At 49.8% G+C, this 25,999-nt stretch overlaps 3 protein-coding genes across 5 annotated transcripts; 2 read left to right on the plus strand and 1 right to left on the minus strand.

Moving 5' to 3' along the window:
- The first annotated feature begins 52 nt into the window (after positions 1 to 52).
- Positions 53 to 2,792, plus strand: Cdkn2d (cyclin dependent kinase inhibitor 2D). The gene is made up of 3 exons (XM_048446475.3): positions 53 to 207; positions 472 to 627; positions 1,909 to 2,792. The coding sequence occupies exons 2-3, from the start codon at positions 487 to 489 to the stop codon at positions 2,266 to 2,268; spliced, it is 501 nt and encodes a 166-aa protein (XP_048302432.1). The 5' UTR covers positions 53 to 207; positions 472 to 486; the 3' UTR covers positions 2,269 to 2,792.
- Positions 2,793 to 3,279: 487 nt separating this feature from the next.
- On the plus strand, positions 3,280 to 17,675 carry Kri1 (KRI1 homolog). The gene is made up of 19 exons (XM_048446469.3): positions 3,280 to 3,434; positions 3,531 to 3,604; positions 4,672 to 4,777; positions 5,895 to 6,009; positions 10,134 to 10,188; positions 10,266 to 10,315; positions 10,455 to 10,551; positions 10,636 to 10,713; positions 11,228 to 11,355; positions 12,057 to 12,183; positions 12,289 to 12,384; positions 13,004 to 13,174; positions 14,502 to 14,577; positions 14,660 to 14,748; positions 14,975 to 15,101; positions 15,188 to 15,318; positions 15,700 to 15,764; positions 15,836 to 15,934; positions 16,906 to 17,675. The coding sequence occupies exons 1-19, from the start codon at positions 3,341 to 3,343 to the stop codon at positions 17,225 to 17,227; spliced, it is 2,100 nt and encodes a 699-aa protein (XP_048302426.3). The 5' UTR covers positions 3,280 to 3,340; the 3' UTR covers positions 17,228 to 17,675.
- Atg4d (autophagy related 4D cysteine peptidase) lies at positions 16,777 to 25,999 on the minus strand. Of its 3 annotated transcripts, none has more exons than XM_048446470.3 (10): positions 25,565 to 25,999; positions 24,498 to 24,581; positions 24,239 to 24,412; positions 23,326 to 23,602; positions 23,186 to 23,250; positions 21,121 to 21,251; positions 18,582 to 18,660; positions 18,414 to 18,490; positions 18,218 to 18,337; positions 16,777 to 17,883 (listed from the first exon to the last, which is right to left on the minus strand). In XM_048446470.3, the coding sequence occupies exons 1-10, from the start codon at positions 25,803 to 25,805 to the stop codon at positions 17,701 to 17,703; spliced, it is 1,431 nt and encodes a 476-aa protein (XP_048302427.1). In that variant the 5' UTR covers positions 25,806 to 25,999; the 3' UTR covers positions 16,777 to 17,700. The 3 variants fall into 3 exon arrangements, with proteins under 3 accessions (XP_048302427.1, XP_048302430.1, XP_048302428.1); XM_048446473.3 differs by having other exon boundaries at positions 25,546 to 25,682; XM_048446471.3 differs by lacking the exon at positions 18,218 to 18,337.

Genomic DNA, 25,999 nt, shown 5'->3' on the forward strand with positions numbered 1-25,999 from the left:
CTGATTGGCTGAGTCCCTGGTAGGCGGGGCTTATGGAGGTCGGGCGCTGGGCAAATCGGCTCCCGCTACTGTGTTGCGAGTTCGTAAGAAAACAAGGGCGCTCTAGGCGGGGCGTGTGACGCGCTCCTTCGCCTACTGACGGCTGACTGCAGCGGCCGGTGAGAGCGGCTCGGAGCAGACCACGCCCGCCCAAGCCGAGGAGGGAGGGTGAGTCTGGGGAGACCCGGCCCAAGGGGCGGGCGCCCAAGGGCTGGGCGGGGTTCCTCGCCGCCTCTCACGGTGACAGGAGGAGGAGCCGGGTGCGAGAACGGGGTCGTACGGGACCGAAGGGTCTGCGGCCGGGGAATCACCTTGAGTAGGCCCCAGTGGCTCAGCAGCCCCAGGGAAGGGAAGCCCTAGTGTTCTGATCCAGCCCTTGCTGGTTCCTCAGCCTTGACCTGGACTGAGCTTGGCACTGGGTGGGTTTCACAGACCACCCGTGTCACGATGCTTCTGGAAGAAGTCCGCGTCGGCGACCGGCTGAGTGGCGCAGCGGCCCGTGGCGACGTGCAAGAGGTGCGCCGCCTCCTGCACCGGGAGCTGGTGCATCCTGACGCTCTGAACCGCTTCGGCAAGACGGCCTTGCAGGTGAGGCCTGGCTGACAGCCGACTCCCACACCGCATCCTTCCTAGTCTCCTGACCCGGGTTGGTGATTCCCTGAGAGCACCATTCCTTGTTTGCACCAATGTTGGGTGGGGTGGTGCGGGTGGGGTGGGGGAGGGGATGGCTTTTCAGCTCTAAAGAATTCCTAGTCTTCAAGTCTAGAAGATTCAGTTTCGCTGCAGACCTTTATTCCGTGGGTGGGTTGGGGTTCAGCTTCTTTTCATGCCAGTCCTTGGTGACAGCTCATTTCTTGGGACTTCTAAAAAGACATTCGATCTCAGAAAAGTAGGAGATAGCCATTTTTTTGTAGGAGTCCTTTTTAAGGGTCTCAGGTTATTTTGGGGTGAGAAGTCTTCATTTCTGAAGGTGGTGTGGATTTTTTTCAATCTTCTGAGTGTCCCTGTTACAAAAAAAATCCCTATGTGGGGTGGCATTTATAGGGGGTTCCACTTTTACATGGGTGCTCATACATTCTGAAGATCATGCCTATGTCTAAAGAAGCTTTCCCTGGACAAAGGGAATCCAAATTCCCTCGAGCATCTCTTTTCTCAAAAATTCTAAGTAGTTCTCAGAAAACGGGTGGGGTTGCATTACCTGGAGGGATTTAGCAGTTCTAGGATCTCCCATAGTGGAGTGCCGTGTCCCTGAGAATGGCTCCTGGTTCCTCCAGAGTTTTCTTTTTGTCGTTGTTTTTGTTGTTTGTTTTGCCTTTTTCGAGATGGTGTTCCTAAGATAGCTTAGGAAACTGTCCTAGAATTTGCTCTGTAGACCAGACTGGCCTCGAACTCACAGAGATCCACCTGCATCTGCCTTCCAAATACTGGGATTAAAGGCGTGCGCCACCACCACCTGGCTACTTCAGAGTTTTTATCTTCCCTTCCTTTCCCCATTCCCCTTCCTTTCTATTCTTTTTGTTTTTGTTTCTTCTTCATTACTTTTTACTGAGAGGTCTCACTCTATATCAGGCTGGCCTTAAATTTGAGGCTATCCTCCTGTTTGGGCCTCCCAAGTGCAGGGATTATAGGAGTGATCACTATGCCTGGCCCCTTAAGTTTCATGAGAGTCACTTTTGTAGTTAGGGTCTTTGAGCTTTAGGTGTGGGTGATCCGGGTCCTAACAGCTCCCTGGATGGGGGGTCCTGTCTTTCCTGGGGTGTCCCTGTTCACTGAAGGACCCCTTCACTGGCATTCTGGATTTCTGGAAGACCTCTCTGCCTGACTGTTTCCAGTGGGAACCTCCTAACTTTCTGCTCCCTACTCCCACAGGTCATGATGTTTGGAAGTCCAGCAGTTGCTCTGGAACTACTGAAGCAAGGTGCTAGCCCCAATGTCCAGGATGCCTCTGGTACCAGTCCAGTGCATGATGCAGCTCGCACTGGGTTCCTGGACACCTTGAAGGTCCTTGTGGAGCATGGTGCTGATGTCAATGCCCTGGATGGCACTGGTTCGCTCCCCATCCATCTGGCGATACGAGAGGGCCATAGCTCCGTGGTCAGCTTCCTAGCTCCCGAATCCGATCTCCATCACAGGGACGCTTCGGGTCTCACCCCCCTGGAGTTGGCCCGGCAGAGAGGAGCTCAGAACCTCATGGACATCCTGCAGAGGCACATGGTGATCCCAGTGTGACCCGGGGTCACTATCTCCAGCCAGGGAGCCTCACTGGGTTAAGAATCAACAAAAGGAGGAAAGAAACTTTCGCTCCTCACTCCTTCCATTGAAGAAAGGAGTGGGAGGAGCTGTCTGTGGTTTATTGGTGTTGGTTTCTTGAGTGAGTGTGTTTGGGGGACGTTTCTCTTTGTTTTTCTCATCCCATTTGGTGTGTTTGACAGAGAAGGGGCTCCTACAGGCAACAGCCCCCTAAACGGTTCAGTTTTTCCTGCACCCCGCAGCAGAGACCTCAGGGCAGAGCTTTAAAGCCCTAGCCTCAGAGTGAGGTCATCACCTCCTGAACTACTGGAAGCTGGTGACCTTGGCAGGCTGTGCACAGAGACCTGAAGTGTGAGCCACCTACTTTGGGCGTTGGGGGGGAGGGGAAAACATTTGGAATCAGTTAAAAGAATTGTGAGTGTTAATCTTTTTCTTGGAAGTTTGTTTTCCAGTCTGTTGTACAGAGTTTGAAATATATATATTTATTGCTTTATGGAAAGAAACTTTTGTGTGGTCATTTAGTGTTTTGGCCCAATACTTTAAGACTTAGGCATGATGACGGTGAGAATGACTTCTGATTTGGGAGTCTGGGATGGGGTATTCGGAGTTTCAGGACGTGGGTGTGGTGGGTGTGATGAAACTGGGGGATGGCGTGACTGTGGGAGTTGTGGGGCGAAGGGACGACACGGTCATTCCCAGGGCGTCAGGGTAACTGAGCTGGGTGGGGCAGCTGTCGGCTGCTGTCGGAACGGAAGGGAGGCAGGAAACCGCGAGGGGAGAAAGGGGCCCCAGATGTCAGCTGGGTGCCGGGAGCCGGCAGGGTGGAGAAGGGTGGGCGGTGGCTTGTGGCCTTTCCCCGCAGAGGCTTGGCCCGTGGGTGTGGCCTGCAAAGCAAAGGCCAACAGGATCCCGGAAGGGTCGGGGGTGGAGCAAGGTTCGTCTATCGGGGACCTGCTCCTTTAAGAGACGTTCTCAGTGGGCGTGCCTGGAGGAGGTCACACCGAGAGGGGAGGGGAGGTTGCGCGCGTGCGCACTAGGCCGCACAGCCGCCATGCCGGAACCACACGCTACTACGTCCCTGAGGGTGAACGCAGCTTTTGCCGCACGCTACAGCCGTTACCGGGAGCGTGAGGAACTGCAGCGGCGTGAGTGAGGGGCGCCTGCACAGGGCGGGATGTGGGGCCCTGGGGGAGAGTGCATCAAGTGATGGTGGTTGTGGGGAACCCGTGTGTACCCCACAGTGAAGGATCGCTATGGGGATCCGGACGGCGGCGGCGACTCCAGCTCAGAGTCTGACTCCAGTGACGAGCATGTGGTAAGGTTCCGCCACCAGGCTTCCCATCTTACCTAGATGTACTTGGGGCTTTCCCTGACCCGACTGGGTTGTCTGGGAGCGTTCAAGACCCGCCTCCATCCTTTGAGTGACAGGCTTTTCCCCCAACCCAGAAATCACCCTTCTTTCTGGAAGAGATCTCAAACCTCCCACCCACTGAACTCTCGCTGGGGTGCCATATCCTAAGAGTAGATTTATCTTCTAACCCCTTGAGTGACAGATAGTCCCTTCCTAGTAGTCACTAAATCTTCCTATTTTCCTAACTTGGCTTCAAGCCTCAAGCCTCCCACAGCACTCCTACTTCCATACACAGAGGGAGTCTGGCCCTACGCTCATAGGGTCACATAGGGGCACATCCCAAGACCTGCATCCCAGTCCCTTGAGTAACAAGCAGCATTTTCCCTGTACCTAGGGAATTGCCAAATCCTACCTCCTCAAAAGGACATAGCCCCTTTAATCACATAGGGCCTTATGGGGCACCCGCCCCATGTCTAGAAGACACCAAATCCTCACTACTTGACTCCAGGCCGCCCATCAATTTGCAGGAGGTAGCTTGCCCTAACTCAGTAGAGTCCTAAGGCAGTTCCAAGATACCTCTCCCATCCCTTAAGTGACAGCCAGTGCCTTACCCATCCCTAGGGATTGTCACATCTCCTATGATATGACTTAGGATCACTTTATCCTCCATCGTCACAGACTGACCCCACATCTTGATTAGTGATCCAACCCTTCTGTCCCCTAGGGACCACTCTTCCCATTCCTCAGGGAACAGCCCTGTCTGTCCACAGCAGCTCTAATCGTGGGCTTCTAGTGGTCCACCCAAGAGCACTCAGTGCACCTGCTCTGTTGTCCACCCTGTCCTTTTCAGGATATACCTCCTTGTCCCAGGCCTCTGTCTGGCCACACGCACTCAGCGCCATACCTGCCTCTCTTCATCTGGACTCCTTTTCCTCCCCATGGGCCCCGCTGTATCTGCCCTCCTCACAGTCCCTACTCACGCTGTGCTGGCCTTCCTTCTGAAGTCAGCTCCACTCCTTTTCCTGCTCTAGGAATTTGACCCCCAGCAGGAGAGAGACTTTTACAGGACTCTGTCCTTGCTGAAGAAAAAGGACCCCCGAATTTACCAGAAAGATGCTACCTTCTATCAGAGGACAGGTATGGAGGGGGCTGCTTCTTTAATGCTTCTCTAATGTTGTTGGAATTCAATTGTTTCCCATCCTGAGTGAGGTGGTAGACACCACAGTAGCAGTGAATAGCCCATAATCCCATCACTGGGGAGGCAGAGGCAGGCGGGTTTCTGTGACTTTGGTCTACAGAGTAAGTCCAGGACAGCCAGGTTATACTGAGAAACCCTGTTTGAAAAAACCAAACAAAGCAAAGTGAGTGGATGCATTTGAGGAATGTCATGGGCAAGGTGACCTCTGGCATCCACGTGCACTTAAAAAAGCTATCTCTATGAATTTATAAATCTAAAATACCAGGCCAGAAATGCTTGCTCGCTTGCTCTCTCTCTCTCTCTCTCTCTTTCTTTTTTTCTTTCTTTCTTTCTATTTTGAGACAGGGTTTCTCTGAAGCTTTGGAGCCTGTCTTGGAACTAGCTCCTGTAGGCCAGACTGGGCTCGAACTCACAAAGATCTGTCTGCCTCTGCCTCCTGAGTGCTGGGATTAAAGGCATATGCCACCACCCCCCGGCCTGCTTTTTTATTTTTTTGTAAGATCATTTCTCAAGCCGGGCAGTGGTGGTTCTAGGACATCTCCAAAACTGCAGAGAAACCCTGTCTCGAAAAACCAGAAAAAAAAAAAGATCATTTCTTATGTAACCTAGACTAGCTTCTAACTTATTATTTAACCAAGAATGTGAATGAACTTCTGATCCCCCTGCCTCCACCCTCCTGAATACTAGAATACTGAATAGGTGTGTGCCACATAACTGAAATTGAACAAAGAGCCTTGGACTTGATAGGCAAGCATATCAATTTAGCTATATCTGCACCTGAAGATTTTGTTTGGTTGATTGGGTTTTTTTCTTTTGTACTAAAATCTTAGTATAGGCTAGGCTAAAACTATAGTGAGTTTTAGTCTAGCCTGGGCTACATTATACTCTGTCCTTGGAAAAATAAAGGGTAGAATTAGGATGATTTACTATTTTACAATTGGAAGTGACTGGCAGGGATTCAGAACGCATGTCTGCTCCCAGTCCTGCCGATGGGATTCTCTGCCTGGCGAAGGAGGCGGTTAGGGCAACAATTGGTATCTTTTCACTGGCCCACAGCCGAAACCTCATCTTCAGAGAGTGAAGAGGAGCCAGCAGCCTCGGGCAAGCAGAAGAAAGTAGAGCCCATGTACCTGAAGGACTACGAGAGGAAGGTCATCTTAGAGAAGGAAGGGTAAGGAGACCCTCAGCCCACCTGTTAGCCGCCAGCTCTCTGGGGACCATGAGGTGTTTTGGGGTGGTTTTGCTGATGGTGGTTTTTTGTTGTTGGTTGTGGTATTTTTTTGTTTTGTGACAGGGTTTGTCTGTGTAGCCCTGGCTGTCCTGGAACTCACTCTGTAGATCATCAGGCTGGCCTCAAACTCAGAGATCCATTTGTTCCTTCCTCATGAGTTCTGCCTGATCTTTTTAATTTTCTTTTTTTATTTTATGTGCATTGGTGTTTTGCCTAAATTTATTCCAGATCCCCTGGAATCAGAGGTATAGACAGTTTTGAGCCACCATGTGGGTGCTGGGAGTTGAATCAGGACCTCTGGAAGAGCAGCCAGTGCTCTTAGCTTCTGAACCATCTCTCCAGCCCACAATTTAACATTCTGAATTTATTTATTTTCCATAGTACATGTACAAGTTGGACAAATTCTGGAGTCTGTTCTCTGCTTCCACCATGTGGGTGCCAGTGATCAAATCTCAAGTCTGCAGGTTTGGCATTAAGAGCCTTTGCCTGAGCTGGGCATTGCTGGTGCACACCTTTAATTCCAGCACTCAAGATGCAGAGGCAGGTGGATTTTCATCAGTTTGAGGCCAACCTGGTCTACACAGTTTGTTCTAGGACAGCCAGGACTACACAGTGAAATCCTGTCTCAAAAACCAAACAAACAAGCAAGCCTTCACCTGCTGAGCCATCTTGGCAGCTCTCACTGTTTATTATTATTGTAGGGAGAAGAGTGGGTGGGCCCATGTGCTCATCCCACAGCATGTATATGGAGCTCAGAGGACAGCTCTGGTGTCCATTCTCTCCTGCCTTTATATGGGTAGGTCCCAGTTCTCAAATTCAGGTCCTCTGACTTGCATAGGATATATCTTTCCAGGCAGAACCATCTTACTCGCCCATTATTTAGAGTTTTACAGGTAGAAAAGCCCACTGTCTCCAGGTTTGATGGCATCAGCATATAATCCCCGAGCTTGGGAGGCAGAGGCAGACTGATCTCTGCTAGTTTGATGTCAGCCTGGTCTTCATATTAGACCAGCCAGGGCTACCTAGTGAGAGCCTGTCTGCAAAAAAAAAAGAGAGAAGAAAAGCCCAAGGCTACATAGTAAGGGGAATCCCTTAGAGCAGAACCTCAGTGTTCCTGCCCTCAGTCTTAGGTCCCTCCCACCAGGAGCTCAGAGCAGTTCCTCACTGCATGGGGACAGAGACAGCAGGGCCACCGAGAATATATATGTAGGTCTGTGTGCTGCTAAACCCATTGCAATTAGAAATCACTGAAGATTGAGGTCAAACATGGAGATCTCAACTCTTAAGAACTTAAGAGATAAAAGTAGGAAGATGAAGGGGGCTCAAGAGCTGATTCAGTGGTTAAGAGCACTGAATTACCTTCCAGAGGATCCAGGTTCAGTTCCTTGCACCCACATGGCAGCTCCCAACTGTTTCTAACTCCAGTCCCAGGGTATCCAACACCCTCACATAGACATACATGTAGGCACAACACCAATGCATGTGGTATAAAAAAGCAAAAAATAAAAATTTAGAGCTAGGCTGTGGTGGTGCACGCCTTTAATCCCAGCACTTGAGAGTCAGAGGCAGATGGATCTGTTGAGTTTGAGGCCATCCTGGTAATGGTGCTTACTGCCCAGCCTGACACCCTGACTTCAGTCCCTGAACTGACTCCCACATGCACATGTGGCATGCATACACACATAAACACACAATAAATAAATTGAAATTAAAATTTTTGTCTTAGGCTAGAGAGATGGTCTTTTCTGTTGTTGTTGTTTTTTGTTGTTGTTGTTTTGTGTTTTTCGAGACAGGGTTTCTCTGTAGCTTTTGGAGCCTGGAACTCACTCTGTAGACCAAGCTGACCTCGAACTCACAGAGATCCTCCTGCCTCTGCCTTCCAAGTGCTGGGATTAAAGGTGTGTGCCACCACCTCCCAGCTGAGAGAAGGTCTTTTCCAGAAGACCAGGATTTGTTCCTAATCCTCAGGCCAAGCAGATCACAACCATCTATGACTCCAGCACTAAGGGATCCTCCACTTTTGTCCTTCCCAAGCATTGCACTTACATACACAACCCCACCAGACACACATATACACATGACGAAAGGAGCAAGGAGCAACAAATGACCCAGCAAATAAGAGTGCTTTATGTTCCAGAAACTGTTGATGCAAAAAAAGAAAGAAAAAAAAAAGAAACTGTTGATGCACGCCATTAAATCTAGCACTCAAGAGGCAGAGGCGGGTGGATCTCTTGAGTTTGAAGTCAGCCTGGTCTGTAGAGTGAGTTCTAGGACAGCCAGAGCTGCAGAGAGAGATCCTTTGGGGTGGGGAAAGTGAGGAGTGTTTGCTGTTATTCTAGAGGACACAAGTTCACTTCCCAGAATCCAAATCAAGCAGCTACCACTTGTCTGTAGTTCCAGCTCCAGGGGATCCAACACCCTCTTCTTACCTGTACTGGCATCCACACACATGTAGTATATAAACACATGCACATATACATAAGTAATATTAAAAAACACGAGGGTCGGTGCTCAGCAGTTAAGAGCACTGACTGCTTCTCCAGAGGACCTGGGTTCAATTCCCAGCACCCACATGGCAACTAACAACTGTCTGTAACTCCAAGATCTGACACCCTTGCACAGATATACATGCAGACAAAGCACTAATGTACATTAAAAAATTAAGAATGGGGCTGGAGAGATGGCTCAGCAAGGTCTGGTGCTCTCTTCAGGCATCCACACAGACAGAATGTTGTATGCATAATAAATAAATATAAAAAAGAATAAATAAATTATTTTAAAAAAATACGAGGGAGGCTGGAGAGATGGCTCAGAGATTAAGAGCACTGCCTGCTTTACCAGAGGTCCTGAGTTCAATTCCCAGCAACCACATGGTGGCTCATAACCATCTTTAATGAGATCTGGTGCCCTCTTCTAGCATGCAGGCACACATACAGGCAGAACACTGTATACATAATAAATAAACATATATTTAAAAAAATAAAATTAAAAAAAAAATACGAGGGGCTGCAGAGATGGCTCAGTGGTTAAGAACATTGCCTGCTCTTCCAAAGGTCCTGAGTTCAATTCCCAGCAACCACATGGTGGCTCACGACCATCTGTAATGTAATGGGGTCTGGTGCCCTCTTGTGGCCTGCAGGCATACATGTAGACAGAATATTGTATACATAATAAATAAATAAATAAATATTAAAAAATACAAGGGTCAGGGGCATAGGCCTCAGTGGACTGCTTTGTCTTCCATGTGCAAAACTATTGGTTTGCTCCTCACATTGTTTAAATAAATAGGAAAAAAAGAAAAGGAAGGAAAATATTGTGAAGTAAAAATGCATTTATAACTAAAGAGTTCTAGCCAGTCTCTGGAACACATACCTATAACCCTAGCGCTCAAGAGACAGAAGCAGGAGAGTTGTCATAAGTTTGAGGTCAGACTAGTCAGGTAGCAAGTTACAGACCAGGAAGAACTACAATCTAAAACCCTGCCTTGGGAGCAAGGGGTGCAATAGACTAAATGACTCTGGATTAGAACACTTACATTAAAGCTAGAGGACTTTGTTCAGATCCCTAGCAGCTGCGTTAAATGTTGGGCATGGCCAAGCATGTACCTGTCACCCCTATGGATTGCAGGAGCTTGGTGGAGCAAGCCTCGCAGCAGTGAGCAATGAGAAAGGCTGTCTCAGAATAACATAGTGGAGGAGGGCTGGGTGTGGTGGCACAGCCCTTCAATCACAGTGCTCTGGAAGTAGAGGCAGGGGACTGTCAGCTCTAGGCTACTATGGTCTACATGGGCCAGTCAAGACTACATATATCCTTTATGGCTCTCTATTTTTTTTTCTATTGTTTTTGACACAGCCTCTGCAGCCATGTACATGCAATGTACCTACACACACATACACACGCACGCACACACATTACATACATACACTCACTTATAAAATATTTCCTTGGGAAAAGGAGATACTAAATAGATATCAATGCTTAGTAAAGCCATTGTGAAGTCAAGACATTGTTGAGCTCCTGTGCCTGAGCACTGCATGCTGAAGTCTGTACTGTTCTCCGCACAGCAAGTATGTTGACGAGGACAACTCTGATGGGGAGACTTTTGACCAGAGGCTCAAGGTGGGTAGAAAAATGGCTGGCTGAGGGCTTGAGGGCTCATAGCGGGCTTGAGACCCACATCAATTCCTCCTCTGCAGGAAACATCAACAAAGAGCTACATAGAAGAACAAAAGCAATTGAAGGAAAGGTGAGCTTGGGTTGGGGTTGGTGGCTGCGGGCACAGGCACTAAGGTGGGGACAGGACAGCTGCTGCAGTGTCACTGAGCGTCTCAGAGCTCAGGGCTGGTCGTGCACCAGTGCTGAAGTCTCTTCCATGGCGTGTGTAGCTTCCGAGCTTTCGTGGAGGACAGCAGTGATGAGGACAGCGCTGGGGAAGGTGGCTCTGGTTTGCTGCGGAAACACACTAAGAGTAGGGAAGAAAAGGTTAGTGCCTGGGACCTGCTGGGACGCCTGGACTGGAGACGGGGTAGCTGGACTCCTGAGGAGCTCACTGCTGGCTTTCCACAGGCCCAGGAGGAAGTAGACTACGTTGAGTGGCTAAAGGGCCAAAAGGAGATCCGCAGCTCTGAGTCCTTGAAAGAACTGGTGAGTCCTCAGATGTGGTCCCCAGGGCCGAATTACTTGATACAGCTTTGTCTCACCCTCCACTTCCAGATACCTGAGGACACTTGAGGGACTGGGGTGTGGCTCAGTGGTAGAGAATCTTCCCCGAACCCTCCAGTGAGCAGCTAGTCATGGCTCAAGGGTAGTGCTTACCTAGCATGCACAAGCCCCTGGGTTCCATCCCCAGCACCAAAAACAAAGGACATTTGCTGAGGATGAACATGAACAGTGTCTGTGCTTCGGTTTCTTAGTGAATAAAATGAGGAAAATGTAGGTCAGGTATGGTTGTCCACATCTGTAACCTCAGTGCTCAGGAGGCTAAGACAGGATTTCAGTTAGTGCAAAATCAGCCTGGGCTACACAGCAAGAGCTGATCCCAAAACGGGAAAAAGGCACAGAATGGTGCTACTCTATCTATTCTAGGTCAACTATCAAAGTACAGTTCTTGAGGTCCCTCCCCAAGGTACTGAGCTTGTTACACCCTCTCTCCCCATAGACACACCTCAAGGAATACTGGAACAACCCAGAACTGGATGAGGGGGAACAATTCCTGAGGGATTATATTCTCAACAAACGATACGAAGAGGAGGAAGAGGAGGAGGAGGAAGAAGAAATGGAGGACGGGTGAGCAGCCACTTCTCAGCGTGTTCCTCAGTTATTCTCCAGCATCTCCACTGAGCTTGGGTTTTGTTTTTTTGGTTTGTTTTTTGAGAGGTTTCTCTGTGTAGCCCTGGCTATCCTGGAGCTCTCTCTGTAGATCAGGCTAGCCTCAAACTCACAGAGATCGGCCTGTATCTGCCTCCCAACTGCTGGGATTAAAGACGTGCGCCACCAACTGCCTGGCTTTTCTTTTTTTTTTTTTTTTTTTTTTTTAAATATCTGTTTATTTATTTATTATGTATACAATATTCTATCTACATGTATGTCTGCAGGCCAGAAGAGGGCACCAGACCTCATTACAGATGGTTGTGAGCCACCATGTGGTTGCCGGGAATTGAACTCAGGACCTTTGGAAGAGCAGGCAATGCTCTTAACCACTGAGCCATCTCTCCAGCCCCCTGCCTGGCTTTTCTTAAATTATTATTTCTAATTTCTTCATTACATTTATGTATTTACAGGGGTAGGGCTTCACTCGTGGAAGTCTGTTCCCTCCTTCCATTGTGTGGTTCCATCAGATGGAACTCAGGCTCTAGGGCTTGTCAGCACACACCTGCTGAATCAGCTCACCAGCCCGTTCGTTGTAGAGTTCTTGTGATAAAACAAGTTAGTGTCTGACCCAGGATCTTTGGTGTTCCTGAGCCTTACAACTCCATCATATCCTTCAGGGTTCCCGGACCCCCAGTCCAGCTGGCAGTGGACGACTCCTCGGATGAAGGGGAGCTATTCCTGAAGAAGCAGGAAGACTTTGAACACAAGTACAACTTCCGCTTTGAGGAGCCTGACTCAGCCTCGGTGTGTGCCAAGACCTGGGTCAGGGAGGACATGGCTGCCCAAGGGTCTGGAGCTTCAGCCCCATATGATCACTGAAGTCCCTCTGAGCTCCTCTCCTGCCCACAGGTCAAGACGTACCCACGCAGCATTGCATCATCTGTGCGTCGCAAGGATGAGCGCAGGAAGGAGAAGAGGGAAGAGACTAGGGAGCGGAAGAAGAGGGTGAGTGTGGCTAGTTGTGGCAGTGTGTGCCAGAGATTCCCAGCCCTCCAGAGCCAAGGCACAGATACTGAAAATTTTGGGCCTGCCCCAGCTAAGTCGAGAGTTCAAGGCCAACCTGGGGAACATAGTTACAGAAGAAAAAGAAGCTGGTGATGCACACGTTTAATCCCAACATGCAGGATGCAGAAGCAGGAGAATCTCTTGAGTTTTAGGTTATAATGGGCTATGTCAAAATAATAAAATAAATAGTAAAACTAAGCTGGCATGGTGATATTCACCTGTATTGCCAGTACTGGGAGGCAGAGGCAGGTCACCACAAGGTCAGCCTGGTCTACAGAAAGCGTTCTATGCCATCTTCAGCTACTCAGTGGCTAGAACACTAGTGTGCACAAAGCATCAGCTTTTGCCTAAGCACTGAAGGGATCCCTGCAGGACCAGGCATGGCATTCAATGCCTGTCTTCTCAGAGCTCAGGACCTGGAGGCAGGAGTATCCCTAGTTCAAGGTCAGCCTGAGCTACCTGAGACCCTGTCTCAAAGAAAATGGGAAACTGCTTGTATTGGGAGGCCCCATTTGCAAGGTTCTGCCTCTCAGGAATGCTGAGCTTCTTTGTCCCACAGGAGAAGGCCAGGAAGCAGGAGGAGCTGAAACAGTTAAAGAACCTAAAGAGGAAGGAGATTCTGGCCAAGCTGGAGAAGCTGCGGCAGGTCACTGGCAACGAGACTCTGGGCCTTGAGGAGCAGGACCTGGAGGATGACTTTGACCCTGCCCAGCATGACCAGCTCATGCAGGTATGACTGCTCGGGAACTTGTTTGTGGGACTTGAGAGCACCTGGCTATGTGCTCTCAAGAAATGACTTGACCTCTCAGGACCGTTCCCTTGCTTTAATGTAAGGCTTACTGGAGCACTGCCTTGGACCAAGGACAGGACGGGAAGAGCTGGCCTGAGAGGAATGGTGGGCTACATATAAGGCTCCTGCATGACTTCAAGGCATGCCTGGGATACATAGCGGGCTGGCTACATAAAATCTGGCATGTGAAGGGAGGGGCATGGTTCAGGGGTAGAACCCTGCCTACAGTCTCCCAGTGAGGGTCTGGGGCATAATTATGGTAGAGCAACTCCCTCCCTAGCTTTGGGTTCTAGCCCCAAGTACCAAAAAAATTGAGGTGTGAAAAAAAAACCCACCCAAACTAATGAATGACCCAGATTAGCACATGGCACGTGCAGTCAGTTGTTTTCTTGGTGACTGGGGCTGGGAGCCTACAACTCCCTATAACAGTCACCACCTGTTGGCTATCAGGAGCGCTCCAGACAGTGTCACAGATACAGAAAATGGTCACAGTTCTGTCAGTCTGATGTCATGGTGCAAGGAGCATAGGAGTTTGAGTCATGGACATATTATCAGAATGTCTTCCTTTTGTTGTTCTGAGAAAAGAGTCTCACCACATATCCAGGCTGGCCTCCATCTTACCACCTCCTGCCCCTGCTTCTCAGGGTTATAGGTGTGTGCCACCATGCCTACCATACTGTAGCCTAGGCTAGCCTCCTTAATGCTAAGTATAGGTGTGTACCCTATCTTGTATAGGTGGGATCTTGGATGATGGCAGCTCAACTGTGTCCTGACTAATGACTTGGTCACAGGTGATGGGCACAGATGACAGGGTTGAGTCCTGCAGAGCTAGAACACAGTATAGTTGTGTGAAATGCAACCTAGACAACAGGTGGCCATGTGGAGGGTTCGAGCCCACAGGAGACCTTTTCAAGGAGCTAAGTCTTGGGAGGCTCAGGAGCAACACAAGTTGGGCATGAGTTTATAATCCTAGCACTTAGGAATCTGAAACAGAAGGATCACCAGCCTGGGTTAAAAGACTGTCTCAGTAAAAGCAAAAAACTACCATTCATATACCTGTAATCCCTGCACTCAGGAGGTGGGGCAAGTGGATCACAGTGTCAAGGCTAGCCTCTACTACATAGTCAGTGTAGGCCAACTTGGCCTACATGAAACCCTGTCTTCTAAAACCAAACAGCAGACCGGTCAGCTATGCTAGCGTTGGCATGGAGAAGCTGAGCTGCAAGTGTGTGGGTTCTGCTGTCTTAGGCCTGGCCTTCCCTTGCAGAAATGCTTTGGAGATGCCTTCTATGGCACGGTGGAGGAAGAGAAGCCACAGTTTGAGGAAGAAGAAGGCCTCGAAGGTGCGTGTCCTTACAAAGCTAGGGGACCAGGGCTCGGTATGTAACCTATGTGCTGTCCTTACTTTGCCTTCTGTGGAACCAGATGACTGGAACTGGGACACATGGGATGGACCTGAACAAGACGGAGGCTGGAGTCAGCAGGGGCTGCACTGTGAGGACCCTGACTTTAATGTAAGTGCCACTGATCTGAGGTCCAAGTAGGGTGCAGTTGGCAGAGCAGATTTCCACGACCCTGTGCTCCATCCCAGCCTCTGAGACTGAGTGCAAGGCTGGCTGCATAGCATGTTTGAGGCCCGCATTGGCTGTGAGACATTAAGAATAGTGAGGGTCCCAGGTGGATCTGGAGCCTCCACAGGGTGTTTAGGACTGGCCTGATATGACCAGCGCTTCCTGACAGATGGACGCTGACTATGACCCCAGACAACCTCGGAAGAAGCTTCGTGAGGCCCCCTCCACAGGCAAGAAGAAGCGCAAATCCCCCTTTGCAGCTGCAGTGGGGCAGCAGAAACCCATGTTTGATCCTGGTAAGGTACAAGGCATGACGGGCAGCATGAGAGCATGGCTGTCAGGGCCTTGAACATTCAACACCCTGGCTGTATCTTCTGTGCAGGGGACAAGACTTTTGAGGAGTACCTGGATGAATACTACCGGCTGGACTATGAGGACATCATCGACGACATGCCTTGTCGCTTCAAGTACCGCACTGTGGTGCCCTGTGACTTTGGGCTCAGCACCGAGGAGGTTAGAACCAGGGCTGCCAGGTTAAGTAGAGGAGCCCAAAGAATGGGAGGTGAATATTTACTGTGGAGAGGCAGGGTCTGGACTTCAACTAAGAAGAGTTAAATAGTGCTAATGAAGGCCAGCACTAGAGAGGGTGAGGTGGGTAGGGCACTATGGTGAATTACAAGCTAGCCTGAGCTGTGTAGTGACTTTCAAAAAAAGAGCCGGCATGGTGGTACAAGCAGGAGGAGAATCAGGAAATCCAAGACCAGCTTGAGCTACATGAGACCCTGCCTCAAAAACAGGGAAAACACTAAACTCAATTGTCCCCAACTCTGAGCGACTGAGGCTCAGGCTCGAGGCAGACCCCAGAACCACATAGCAAACACCTTTGTCATGCAGATCCTTGCAGCTGATGACAAGGAACTGAATCGCTGGTGTTCCCTAAAGAAGACCTGCATGTACAGGTGACAGCAGGGTGATGGGGGTGGGGGAGCCCTCCAGTCTGGATAGCTTCTGGAACACCCCTGACCCACAGGTCAGAGCAGGAAGAGATGCAGGAGAAGCGGGCGTACAACCAGAAGGCCCAGAACGTATGGAAGAAGAGACAGATCTTCAAATCACTGTGCCAGGAAGAGTAAGCATGGGCCTTGGGAGGATGGTAGCAAGCCTGGCCAGCTGACACCCAGCTGTGGCATCTTAAGACCATTACTGTTCCTCTCAGTAAGGTCATTTTATGGTCCACAGATTGTGCTCATGCATGACACACTCAGAATAAGGATCAGTGGACTGGACACGTGGTGCACACCTATAGTCCTAACACTAGGGAGGCAAAGGCAGGGTTTATGAGTTGAAGCAAGCCCGACTCCACAACAACAGCCTGTCATTATGGGGTGAAGATTGTGCTTATTTCATTAAAGACTGGTTGTCTTTGGCATTCCCTATGTAGATCAGGATGGTCTCAAACTCAAGAGATTTCCCTCTGCCTCACAAGTGCTAGGATTGGAGGTGTATGCCATCACTTCTGGTGAGACTGTTTAGCATGATTGAAGTCCTGAGTTTCATCCAAAGCCTGAACAGAATAATTCTTAGAAGCACCTTACAGGCTTGTTAGCTGTTATAAGGATGATTGTCATTCCTTACTGGACTCAGTTGAGATACACTCTTACTGCACTTAAGTTACAAGGAGCTGACTAACATAAATGGCTTCAGCTAGTCCAGCTAATTTGTAGCTGTCGTATTTATGACAGGTGTCTCAGGAAGCTGAGGCCATCCGGGTTCCATAGTGATACTATGGGCTGGGGAAGGGTTACTTGACAGTAGAAAGCTCTATCCCAGCACTGTATAAGCCAGAAGGATTTGTGTTCAAGGCCAGTGGTGTGGTCTACAGTAGTGAGCTCTGGAACAGCCAGAGCTATATTAGTGAGACCGACTCAACACCTCACCCTTATCCCCCCCCCCCCAAAAAAAAAAGCAGGATCAGAAGTTAAAGGGCATCTTTCAGTACGCAGAGTTTGAGGCTAGCCTCAAAAAAACAATGAAAAAGTGGGGGATCATTGCCTGTTTTGAACAGCAAGCTGACCTGAACTTTGACTTTTTCTCCTATAGGACAGACATGCCCACAGAAGCCACAGGGAAGTCACAGGGCAAGGCCAACCCACAGGAACAGCTGCCCGTGCCTGATGGAACCTGTGGGAAGAGGCCCCAGTCTGAGAGCCAGGTAGCCAAGGAGCCGGCACACACAGCCAGCCCAGAGAAGCCAGCTTTCCAGAGGCAGAAGAACAAGAAGGCCAGGCTGCTGGGTCCCACCGTGACACTCGGAGGTCACAAGTTCAGCCGACAGAGATTGCAGGCCTTTGGTCTCAACCCCAAAAGGCTGCACTTCCGCCAGTTGGGTCGCCAAAGGAGGAAACAGCAGAGCCACCCATGAGGGCCACAGGTTACCTCCACAACCAAGTGTCCCAAACCTGTGTAAATGCCTGCAGGCGAGGATGCTGACTGTCTCTTCTCAGTGTGGAACAGGCTGTTGGAGCTGTGTACAAGACAGCCTGAAAAGTCCAGCAATCCCAACGTGTTCAAGTCTGCATCTTTATCAGCTTCCACCCAGCAGTCAGTGGGTTCTCCAGGACAGGGGCTTTGGGACCAGTGAGTACAGTGATCCAGTGCAGCCTACAGAACTTGAGTCAGGCCCTGAGTGAGTGCCCTGGAACTCCTGAGGGGGGTTGGGGGCAGCTAAAGGGCACAGCCCCAACCTGGGGGCCTAGACAGGTCTCAGCTGTGTTGGGGAGGATGGGGGACATGAGGACAGGGAATCCAGCACTGCCATCGGAGTTCCAGATCCCATACCTGACATGACATAAATAAAAAAATAAATAGTCTGGCATCTTTCCCCATCCCTTCCCACTATAAAAACACAAAGTCCTCAGAGCTGGGCCGTTTGGCCTTCAGGAGGCGTCCTGTGCAAGGCAGCCGCAATGTGGGCTGTGAGAGCTGGGTGCAGAGGGCATCCAGGCTGTGGTCCTGAGCGTGGCCCTCAGCCACAGTGAACATGGGGTATCGCTCTGTGGCTGAGGAGGAGCTGAGGATCTGCAGGATGAAAGAGAGCAGTCTCAGTTCAGGGTCATCCAGAATCAGCTGCAGCAACTGAACAATGCACAACTAACTGCTCAGCCTATGAACAGCTGCCCTGGAACTTATGATGAGCACCCAGGTACCCTACCCCCACCCCCAGCAATGACCCAAGCTTTTCAGGCACCCTTCATTTTGATCTTATCTATTCTGGGCTGAGCTTCTTGGTGGTGGACAAAAGAACCTTGATGTCAAGCACAGGCAATATGTTACTGTCCCAGAACCATGTGTTTGTCAGCACACGGTAGGCCAGGGACTCCACTGCTAAGACAACCCCACAATTATAGCTTACCCTCATCAGCTCTGAGCAGAGAGTCTCAAACTCCTTCCTGTTCCCAGCGTAGAACCCTACAGTACAGCTGGGGTCCATCTTGGCAAAGGCCATCTTGCGAGGTGAGGTGCAGTGAAAGGACTGGGCAGATGGGAGAGGTTTGAGGTACCCAAGTTTTGTGACTGCCTGCAGCTCCCACCCAAAGCCACCAGCTCACCTCAAGGGGAAAGTCAGCCTGGCTGACGTCCACAGTAGGCTGGCAGTAGTGGGGATCCAAGTAGAGCAGGAAGTCATCTGTGGGGGAGGTTGAGGAGGAGCAAATGTAAACTGGGGTGGGGAAAAGGAAGGCAGAAGGCTGTGACCCCGAAAAGGTGCCATGACTTACCCTGGTAGCCAATGAAGTACAGTGAATGCCGGGGCTTGCCCCCCATGATGCCCAGGCAGAATTCTGACCGCAGAAGCTCCTGTAGAGAGAAGATAGCTGGCCTCAAATGGGTTCAGCAAACTGAGCCGGTCTAGGCGGCTACAAAGCCAGGGGACTCATTGAGTGGCCACCATGCTAAACAAACTAGCCTAACGGCACTGACATTCTACAACAGAAACTTAGCTGCCAGAAGTGAAGACTATAGGAAGGGCTACGTACCTTAACAGGTTTTTCATTTCTGTTTTTCTAAGAGGGTTTCACTATGTAGTCCTCACTATTCTGGAACCTGCTGTGTAGACCAGGCTGGCCTCAAACGCAGACATCTATCTATCTGCCTCTGCCTCCCAAGTGCTGGTGAGCCTGTATATGTGTCTTTCTGTACATTGGTTGTGCACCTTAGTGCAGTGTGTGAAAAAGAGGGTGATAGATTATGTGTGCTATAAATCAAACCCTGGTCCTTTCCACGAGCAATGTTCCCTCCTCACCACTGAGCCATGTCTAACCCAGTGGTTCTCAACCTTCCTAATGCTGCGACCCTTTAATACAGTCCCTCAAGCTCCCCAACCATAGAATTATTTTCATTGCTACTTCATAACTATAAGTTTGTCATTGTTATGAATTATTATTATTGGTTTTTCGAGACAGTGTTTCTCTGTAGCTTTGGAGCTTGTCCTGGAACTAGCTCTTGTAGACCAGGCTGGCCTCGAACTCACAGAGATCTGCCTGCCTCTGCCTTCCGAGTGCTAGGATTAAAGGTGTGCGCCACCACTGCCCAAAACTTTTTTTTTTTTTTAAGATAGACTCATTATAGCCAGGCTTGCCTTAAACTTCTGATCCTCCTCCTTGCATCCACTACCTTCCAAATACTACCTATAGTACAAGGAGTATAGCAAGGGGACAGACAGATCTTGAGTCGGTTTCCCTGTGGAGACCAGACTGGCCTTCAGCACTAGATTTTCTTGTCTCAGCCTCCAGGACTACAGGAATATGACAGGACCCCACACCAAGTTTTATCGATTTACTTCAGTGCTGGGAGGAAAGCCTGGCCTTGCAAATCCTAAAGTGCTCTACACAGCCAGCACTGTTAGACAAGCAAAGAGCTAGCAGGGCTGGGTTTGTGTGTGTGGAGATTCCCGTGAAGGCCTTTGAGCAAGAATGTTGTGCAAGCCAGGCAATGGTGGTACGTACCTTTAATCCCAGCACTCAGGAGACAGGCAGGTGGATCTTTGAGTTCGAGGCCAGCCTGGACTACAAGAGCTAGTTCCAGGACAAGCTCCAAAGCTACAGAGAAACCCTGTCTTGAAAAAACAAAACAAAAGAATGTTGTGCAAACACCACACTGGTCAATGTAGCTGGGAATGAACAGTACAGAGGGGTGAAAGTGACAGATGAAATGGTGCCTTCATCTTACATAAAGAACTTGGTTATCTTGAGTGCAAACACGCCAGGGGCTTTCTGGTTGAGCCTGTCATGCTGTCCCCTTTCCCTGAGAGATTTCTCTAGCTCCTCAGTTAACTTCTAGAAGGCCAAGGAGGGAATTTCCTCTGGCTCTACTGGAACCACCCCCGGCCCTTTGAAATGCCAACTTTTTTGTTTGTTTTGTTTTTCTAGACAGGGTTTCTTTGTGTAGCCCTGGTTGTCCTGAACTCAGAGAGATCCTCCTGCCTCTGTCTCCTGAAAGCTGAAATTAAAGGTGTGGACCACAACTACCTGGCTCAAGTGTCAAACTTTTGTTAATGGGGCCTCCCTCACAACTTAGGCTGGCCTTGAACTTGCTAAGTAATTGAGTTTGGCCTTTGAGTCTAGCTCCTCCTGCCTCAGCCTCTCAAGTGCTTGGATTCGGGAAGACAGGTCTGTTTTTAATAAAATATATTTACTTGCTGGGGATTAAACTCAAGTGTGAGTGTGCAACCTGGCACAGAGCTCCACCTTGAGCTCCTTCCCCAATCTGCCAGAACATTCTAGCTTGTTCTCAAACAGAATGTTCACTCTACCCAACACACTCAGAATTTGGCTCATCTCACTGGGTTTGAATCCCAGCCCCCAGGATAGTAAACAGATCAGCTGCAGCTGTATACATGACCTGCATTTGGTCCCCAGAACCTCTATCAAAAAGCATGGTAGAATGTGCCTATAATTGTCTCATAAAACAAGGTGGAGTGGGGAGACAGCTCAAAGGATAAAAGCACTTGCTGACATACACAAGGACATGAGTTCAAAACATTAGTACCTATGTAGAAACCAAGGTACAGCCATACATGCCTGTAACCTGGTACTGTCAGGGCAAAAATGAGGACTGCTGGCTGCTACCCCAGCTCCAAGGCTAGTGAGAGACCCTGTCACAAAAAAAAGCAGAGTGTCTTCTCTCACTTCTGCATATACACACCACATACATTTACATAGACACACACAGCACACAGGTCCAAAGAATGACACCCATGGTTGACCCCGACTGTTAAGTGTGGAGCCGCCAGGCAGAGGTGCACCGGGAGACACTTACCTTCACACAGGGCACATACACGGGGTTAAGGGTCTCACCACCCAGTCGTACAGGCACCAGGATAACCACAGACTTCCACTCTGCTGTGGGGTCTGGCCACGACACTAGGCGTGCCACATCTGCCTTGTACACTGTGGGGACAGGGACAGGTCAGCAGATCACTTTTCTACCCAGCCTTCAAGCCCCAGGAGCACATCACACTTGCAACCCTAGGTGAGCAAAGAATGCTCATCAACAAAGAAGTACTCCTAGTGCACCAAGTTCCAGCCAGGCATTAAGAAAAAGGGTGAGGACCTGAGGAGTTCATGTGTCCCAGACCGGCCTAGAACTCTAGGTAGCCAAAATGACTGAGACCTGACCATCCTGCCTCAAGTGCGGAGATTATAAACCAAACTCAGCTTATACAGTGTTCAATATGCATGCCAGGGAATTGCTCTACCAGCTGAGCCATAATCCTAGTAATACAGGGATTCTGAGCATGTACCAGCACACCTCACTTTAAACTTGGGGTGCTGGGGATCAATTTCAGAGCTTTGTGTGTCAGTGTAAATAAACCCTTTACCATTAAATCACATCCCCAGCCCCACCCAGTCCCTCATGTGTGGCTGGATATTCACGTGTGTATGGATGTCTATGCCTATGTGTGATCTCTTGAGGTCAGAGGGCAACCTTCAATATTGTTCCTCAGGACCACCCCACCTTAGTTTTTGAGACAAGGTCTCTGGCCTGAGGCTGGCTGCCGAGGGTCTCAGGGATTGCCCCGTCTGCACCTGCTACCATGCCTAGACTCTGGTGATGGAACTCAGTTCTTCAGGTTTTTGCAATTGAGCTATTTCCTCACCCCACACAAAAGTGTGTGGTGTACACACCTTGGTTTTGTTTTGAGACAAGGTTTCTCTGTGTGGCTGTTCTGGAACTCGCTCTGTAGACCAGGCTGGCCTCTAATGGAGTGCAACGAGTTTTGTTTTTTTAAAACAGGGTCTTATGTAGCTCTAGCTGTCCTGGAACTCATTATGGAGACCAGGCTGGCCCAGAACTCACAAAGATCTGCCTGCCTCTGCCTCAAATATTAGGATTAAAGGTGTGTGCCACCACTCCTGGCCTAAAAGGCCCCTTTTAAACTGCAATCTTCTACAGGCAGAAGGATCTGGAAGTCAAGGCTATTCCCTTCTTACATGACTTTGAGGCTAGGTTGGACTATGAGACCTTAGCTCAATACATGCAAAGCTATATAAATATAGTCAGCAGACCTGGAAGAAAACAACAGCTAACATCCGGTCAATCTGCTGTGAGCACTTTTTTATTATGTGTCAGTTCTCTTCCTTCAACCATGGGGGTTCAGGAATCCAAGCCACTACCTCAGGCTCAGCAGCAAAAACCTTTGCCAAATGAGCCTTTACCTATCTGGGCCTTTTGTAAAAAAAAAAAAAAAAAAAATGCATTATTGTGTGTCTGTATGTGATCATGAAAGGAATGTACATTTCACAGCACACAACTGAGGTTAGACAACTCAGCTGCAGGGTCAGAGTCTAGCTGCCAGGCTTTGCCACGCCTTCACACACTAAGCCATTTGCCGACCCAGTAGTTTCTTGGATCACTGAGTCACTAAACCCTGACACCTGATGAGCCCAAGAAGCCCAGACTTCAGACACATCAGAATAGTTTTTAGTTAAGAGTGAACTGGGCTCATGGGATGGTCGAGCAAGTAAAGGCACCTGCCACCAAGCATAATGACCGAAGTTTGATCTCTAAAACCCACAGGAGAAAACCCACTCCCCTACGATGTTATGTGCACCATGACATAGGCCCACCCCAAACACATAAATGTAGTTTTTTATTCTTCTAAAGTGAGGCTGGCATGAAGAAGTGTGAAGAGAATCTCTTGTCCTGAAGCCCTCATCTGACTTTCTAGGTTCTGCAAGAGAGGGAACCCTGACTACACCTCCACGGATTATACCTAGAATCTATATCCAAATGTCCTTCACCCCAGAACTTGCATTAGCCCCTGAGGAATGAGGGCCTGGGGTAGCACTGGCTCCAGGTAGAAGCTTGCTCCCAGCCTCACCTGTGCAGTCCTGAGAGACGTACACCGCCAGGTGGGTGACCTCCGAGCAACTCTCCACAGCTTTCCTGAGGGCAGGAAAGCAGACAGGCTTGAGTTCCTGGGGTAACCAACAGCCCCATCTGCCCTGCAAAGGCTCTCACCTGAGAATGTGTGCCACCACAGAGGGCCCGTACCAGTCTCCTGCCTTCTTGCCAGAGCTCTGCCCATGCTCCACTAGCCGATGTAGCCCAAAGGGGGCCTGGGGATGGTCAGCAAACCAGGACACAATCCGCCGGTGCCAACGATCCTGCTCCATCTCCAGTGTACCCTGGGTCCATCGTGGGGGCACACGACGACCAGGACCTTGGTAGCGGCTGGGAGAGGCAGGCCCTGGCATCCCAGAAGAAGCTACTCCTGTGCCCTCCACCCACCTCCAGTCTGCAGAAGAGATGAGGTTTGTAGTTAAAACATGTAGTGTGTGGGAACAACTTTCCCATTCCCTCTTATTTGACACGTAATCTTAGCTCTCATGTAAGTTCCAAACTGACCTACCATTTTCAAACACACACAAAACTCATTTTTTAAAATAAAATTTTATTTACTTTTAGCTTCTGTACAGGGGTGTTTTGCTTCCAAGTACTTAAGAGCTCTGCGAGAGCCTGGCACTCAACACTAGAAAGGGGTGCCAGACCCAGAAACTGCAGTTCCCTGGGGTGCGAGCTACAGCTGAGCCATCTTCCAACTCCTAATTAGTTATTTATTTGGGGTTTTTGTTGTTGTTGGTTTTTGTTTTGTTTTGTTTTTTTTTTTTTTTGAGACAGGGTTTCTCTGTGTAGCCTTGGATGTCCTGGATAACTCTCTGTAGACCAGGCTGGCTTCAAACTCCCAGAGACCTGCCTGTCTCTGCCTCAAGTGTTGGGTTAAAGGTGTGGTGGCACATGCTTCTTAATTTTTTGAGAAAGATTTTCATGTAGTCCAGGGAACTGAGCTTGCACTGCTGTCTCTAGGGACTTGCTTCATGCCCAACTGAAGTCTTACTTTACTGACATATACATACATACACACACAACTCACCTCTAGGCAGAAAATGCAAGAGCAGGCCCTGGGCCAACATCATCTGACCACTTCGTAACATACATCCCCAGCCACAGTCTGAGGTCAGGCTGCCCCCAGCTAAGGGTGGGAAGTCCCGGCGATATGTAAGCCATAGTCGAGATACAAAGTCTCTTTGAAACCGCTGGATGTCACCTATGAGAGTCAACTAGTCAGCTTGTCGATCAAGGAGAACCCCATGAGAGACTCCCCAACCTTTGCCCCAGGCTGGACATCTCACCCTCTCCCTCGAAATGGTAGCGTCGCCCACAGAGGTGAACATTGGAGATCTTGCTGAAACTGGTCCGGCTTTTAACTGCCCAACCTGGGGAGACACGAGGCAGCACCCAGCAACTTAAAGCACTCAAGTATCAGCAATGGGCCTTCCATTCCCCAGCTGTGAGGTGGGCCTGGTGCTAGTTGGGAATCTTGGGGCAGCTGTGCAAAATTCATGCCACACCTGTCTAAAACACCCTCATAAGGGGCCACCACTAACTCAGGGAATCAGGGCCATTCTAACAGTCGCTTATTGTTGTAAAACGTGTAAAGTACATTATACTTTTTGTGTGTGAGCCTGTGTATGTGTGTGGACAAGTGCCACACCTTGGGCCTGGAGGGTAGATAATTTGCTGGAGTTGGCTCCACCAGGATAGACCTGAAGTCCACAGGCTTGGTGGCAAATGCTTTTAACCACTGAGGCATCTCACTGGTCTTTTTCTGATTTTTTTTTTATGTGCTTTGGTGTTTTGCCTACATGTTTGTCTGTGTGAGGGTGCTGGATCCCTGGGACTGAAGTTACAGACAGTTGTGAGCTGCCATGTGGATGCAGGTAATTGAACCCAGTCATACAGAAGAGCAGTTAAGGCTCTTAATCTCTGAACCATCTTTCTAGCCCCCGTTTCCCAATTTTTTAAAGGCAGAGTCTTATGATGAGCTCAAGTCAGCCTGGAACTCATTATGTAGCCCAGACTAGCCTAAAACTCTTGGTAATCCTCCTGCCTCAGCCTTCCCAGTGTTGGTACTACAGGCGTCAACCACACCACCTGCTAGCTCTGTTCTTACCAGAACACCTATTTTAGGAGGGGAGTAAACAGCCCGCCAGAAAGCGAAGAAATCTGGCCAAGGTCAAACAGGAGCAAAGGGCGGGGCTTGAAAAGGATTCCTAACCAACCTGTCCTAGGTCCCCGACTGAGCAGGGAGGTGGACCTGCAGGTGACTCCACCAGGGTGGGGTCATTGTCAAGACAGGGTTAAGGTTTGGTTTGCTTCGCTGACCCTTCTGACACCCACCTCTGCACCCCCTCCTCACCATACTTGACGTTGTTCCAGGCTGTCAGGAACTTGACTTTGAACTTGTCCACCTCGTCAGGCTCGGCAGGGTCGGTTCCTGATGAGCCTAGAGCTGCCCCGCCCGACCCCGAAGGTCCCAGGCTGTTGGGATCCGGGATCCGGGTTTGTCCCCTCGGCCGGCGACCCTCGGGCCGGCGCGCGTCCTCCGGGCTCCCGCTGCGGCTGCGGTACTGCGCCGCGGCCGGCGACACGGAGTTCATGGACGCGCCGGGGAGGAAGGACGTAGGTGTCCCCCGAGGTCAGGGGAACTGCGAACGCTCGAGCGCAGCCCCGTGGCTAGAACAGCGCTACTCGGTACCCGGTGTCGGGCTCCCGGGCCCAGCTCCGGCCACTGCGGTTACCCGCGTTTCAATAACCAGCGCCATCTTGGCGACCCGGAGCACCCGGATACGGG

Source organism: Myodes glareolus, chromosome 4, assembly GCF_982192425.1.
Source record: "Myodes glareolus chromosome 4, mMyoGla1.1, whole genome shotgun sequence".
Classification (NCBI taxonomy): domain Eukaryota; kingdom Metazoa; phylum Chordata; class Mammalia; order Rodentia; family Cricetidae; genus Myodes; species Myodes glareolus.

Excerpts from the sequence above, each read along its gene's own strand:
- Atg4d (XM_048446470.3), bottom strand. The coding sequence starts at position 25,805 with ATGAACTCCGTGTCGCCGGCCGCGGCGCAGTACCGCAGCCGCAGCGGG. Across the intron at positions 21,252-23,185 it reads CGTCTCTCAGGACTGCACAG|TGTACAAGGCAGATGTGGCA; the intron begins GTGAGGCTGGGA and ends CTGTCCCCACAG. Across the intron at positions 18,338-18,413 it reads AGGCTGACTTTCCCCTTGAG|TCCTTTCACTGCACCTCACC; the intron begins GTGAGCTGGTGG and ends CCATCTGCCCAG.
- Cdkn2d (XM_048446475.3), top strand. The coding sequence starts at position 487 with ATGCTTCTGGAAGAAGTCCGCGTCGGCGACCGGCTGAGTGGCGCAGCG. Across the intron at positions 628-1,908 it reads TCGGCAAGACGGCCTTGCAG|GTCATGATGTTTGGAAGTCC; the intron begins GTGAGGCCTGGC and ends CTACTCCCACAG.
- Kri1 (XM_048446469.3), top strand. The coding sequence starts at position 3,341 with ATGCCGGAACCACACGCTACTACGTCCCTGAGGGTGAACGCAGCTTTT. Across the intron at positions 14,578-14,659 it reads GGAAGAAGAAGGCCTCGAAG|ATGACTGGAACTGGGACACA; the intron begins GTGCGTGTCCTT and ends CTGTGGAACCAG. Across the intron at positions 14,749-14,974 it reads GTGAGGACCCTGACTTTAAT|ATGGACGCTGACTATGACCC; the intron begins GTAAGTGCCACT and ends GCTTCCTGACAG.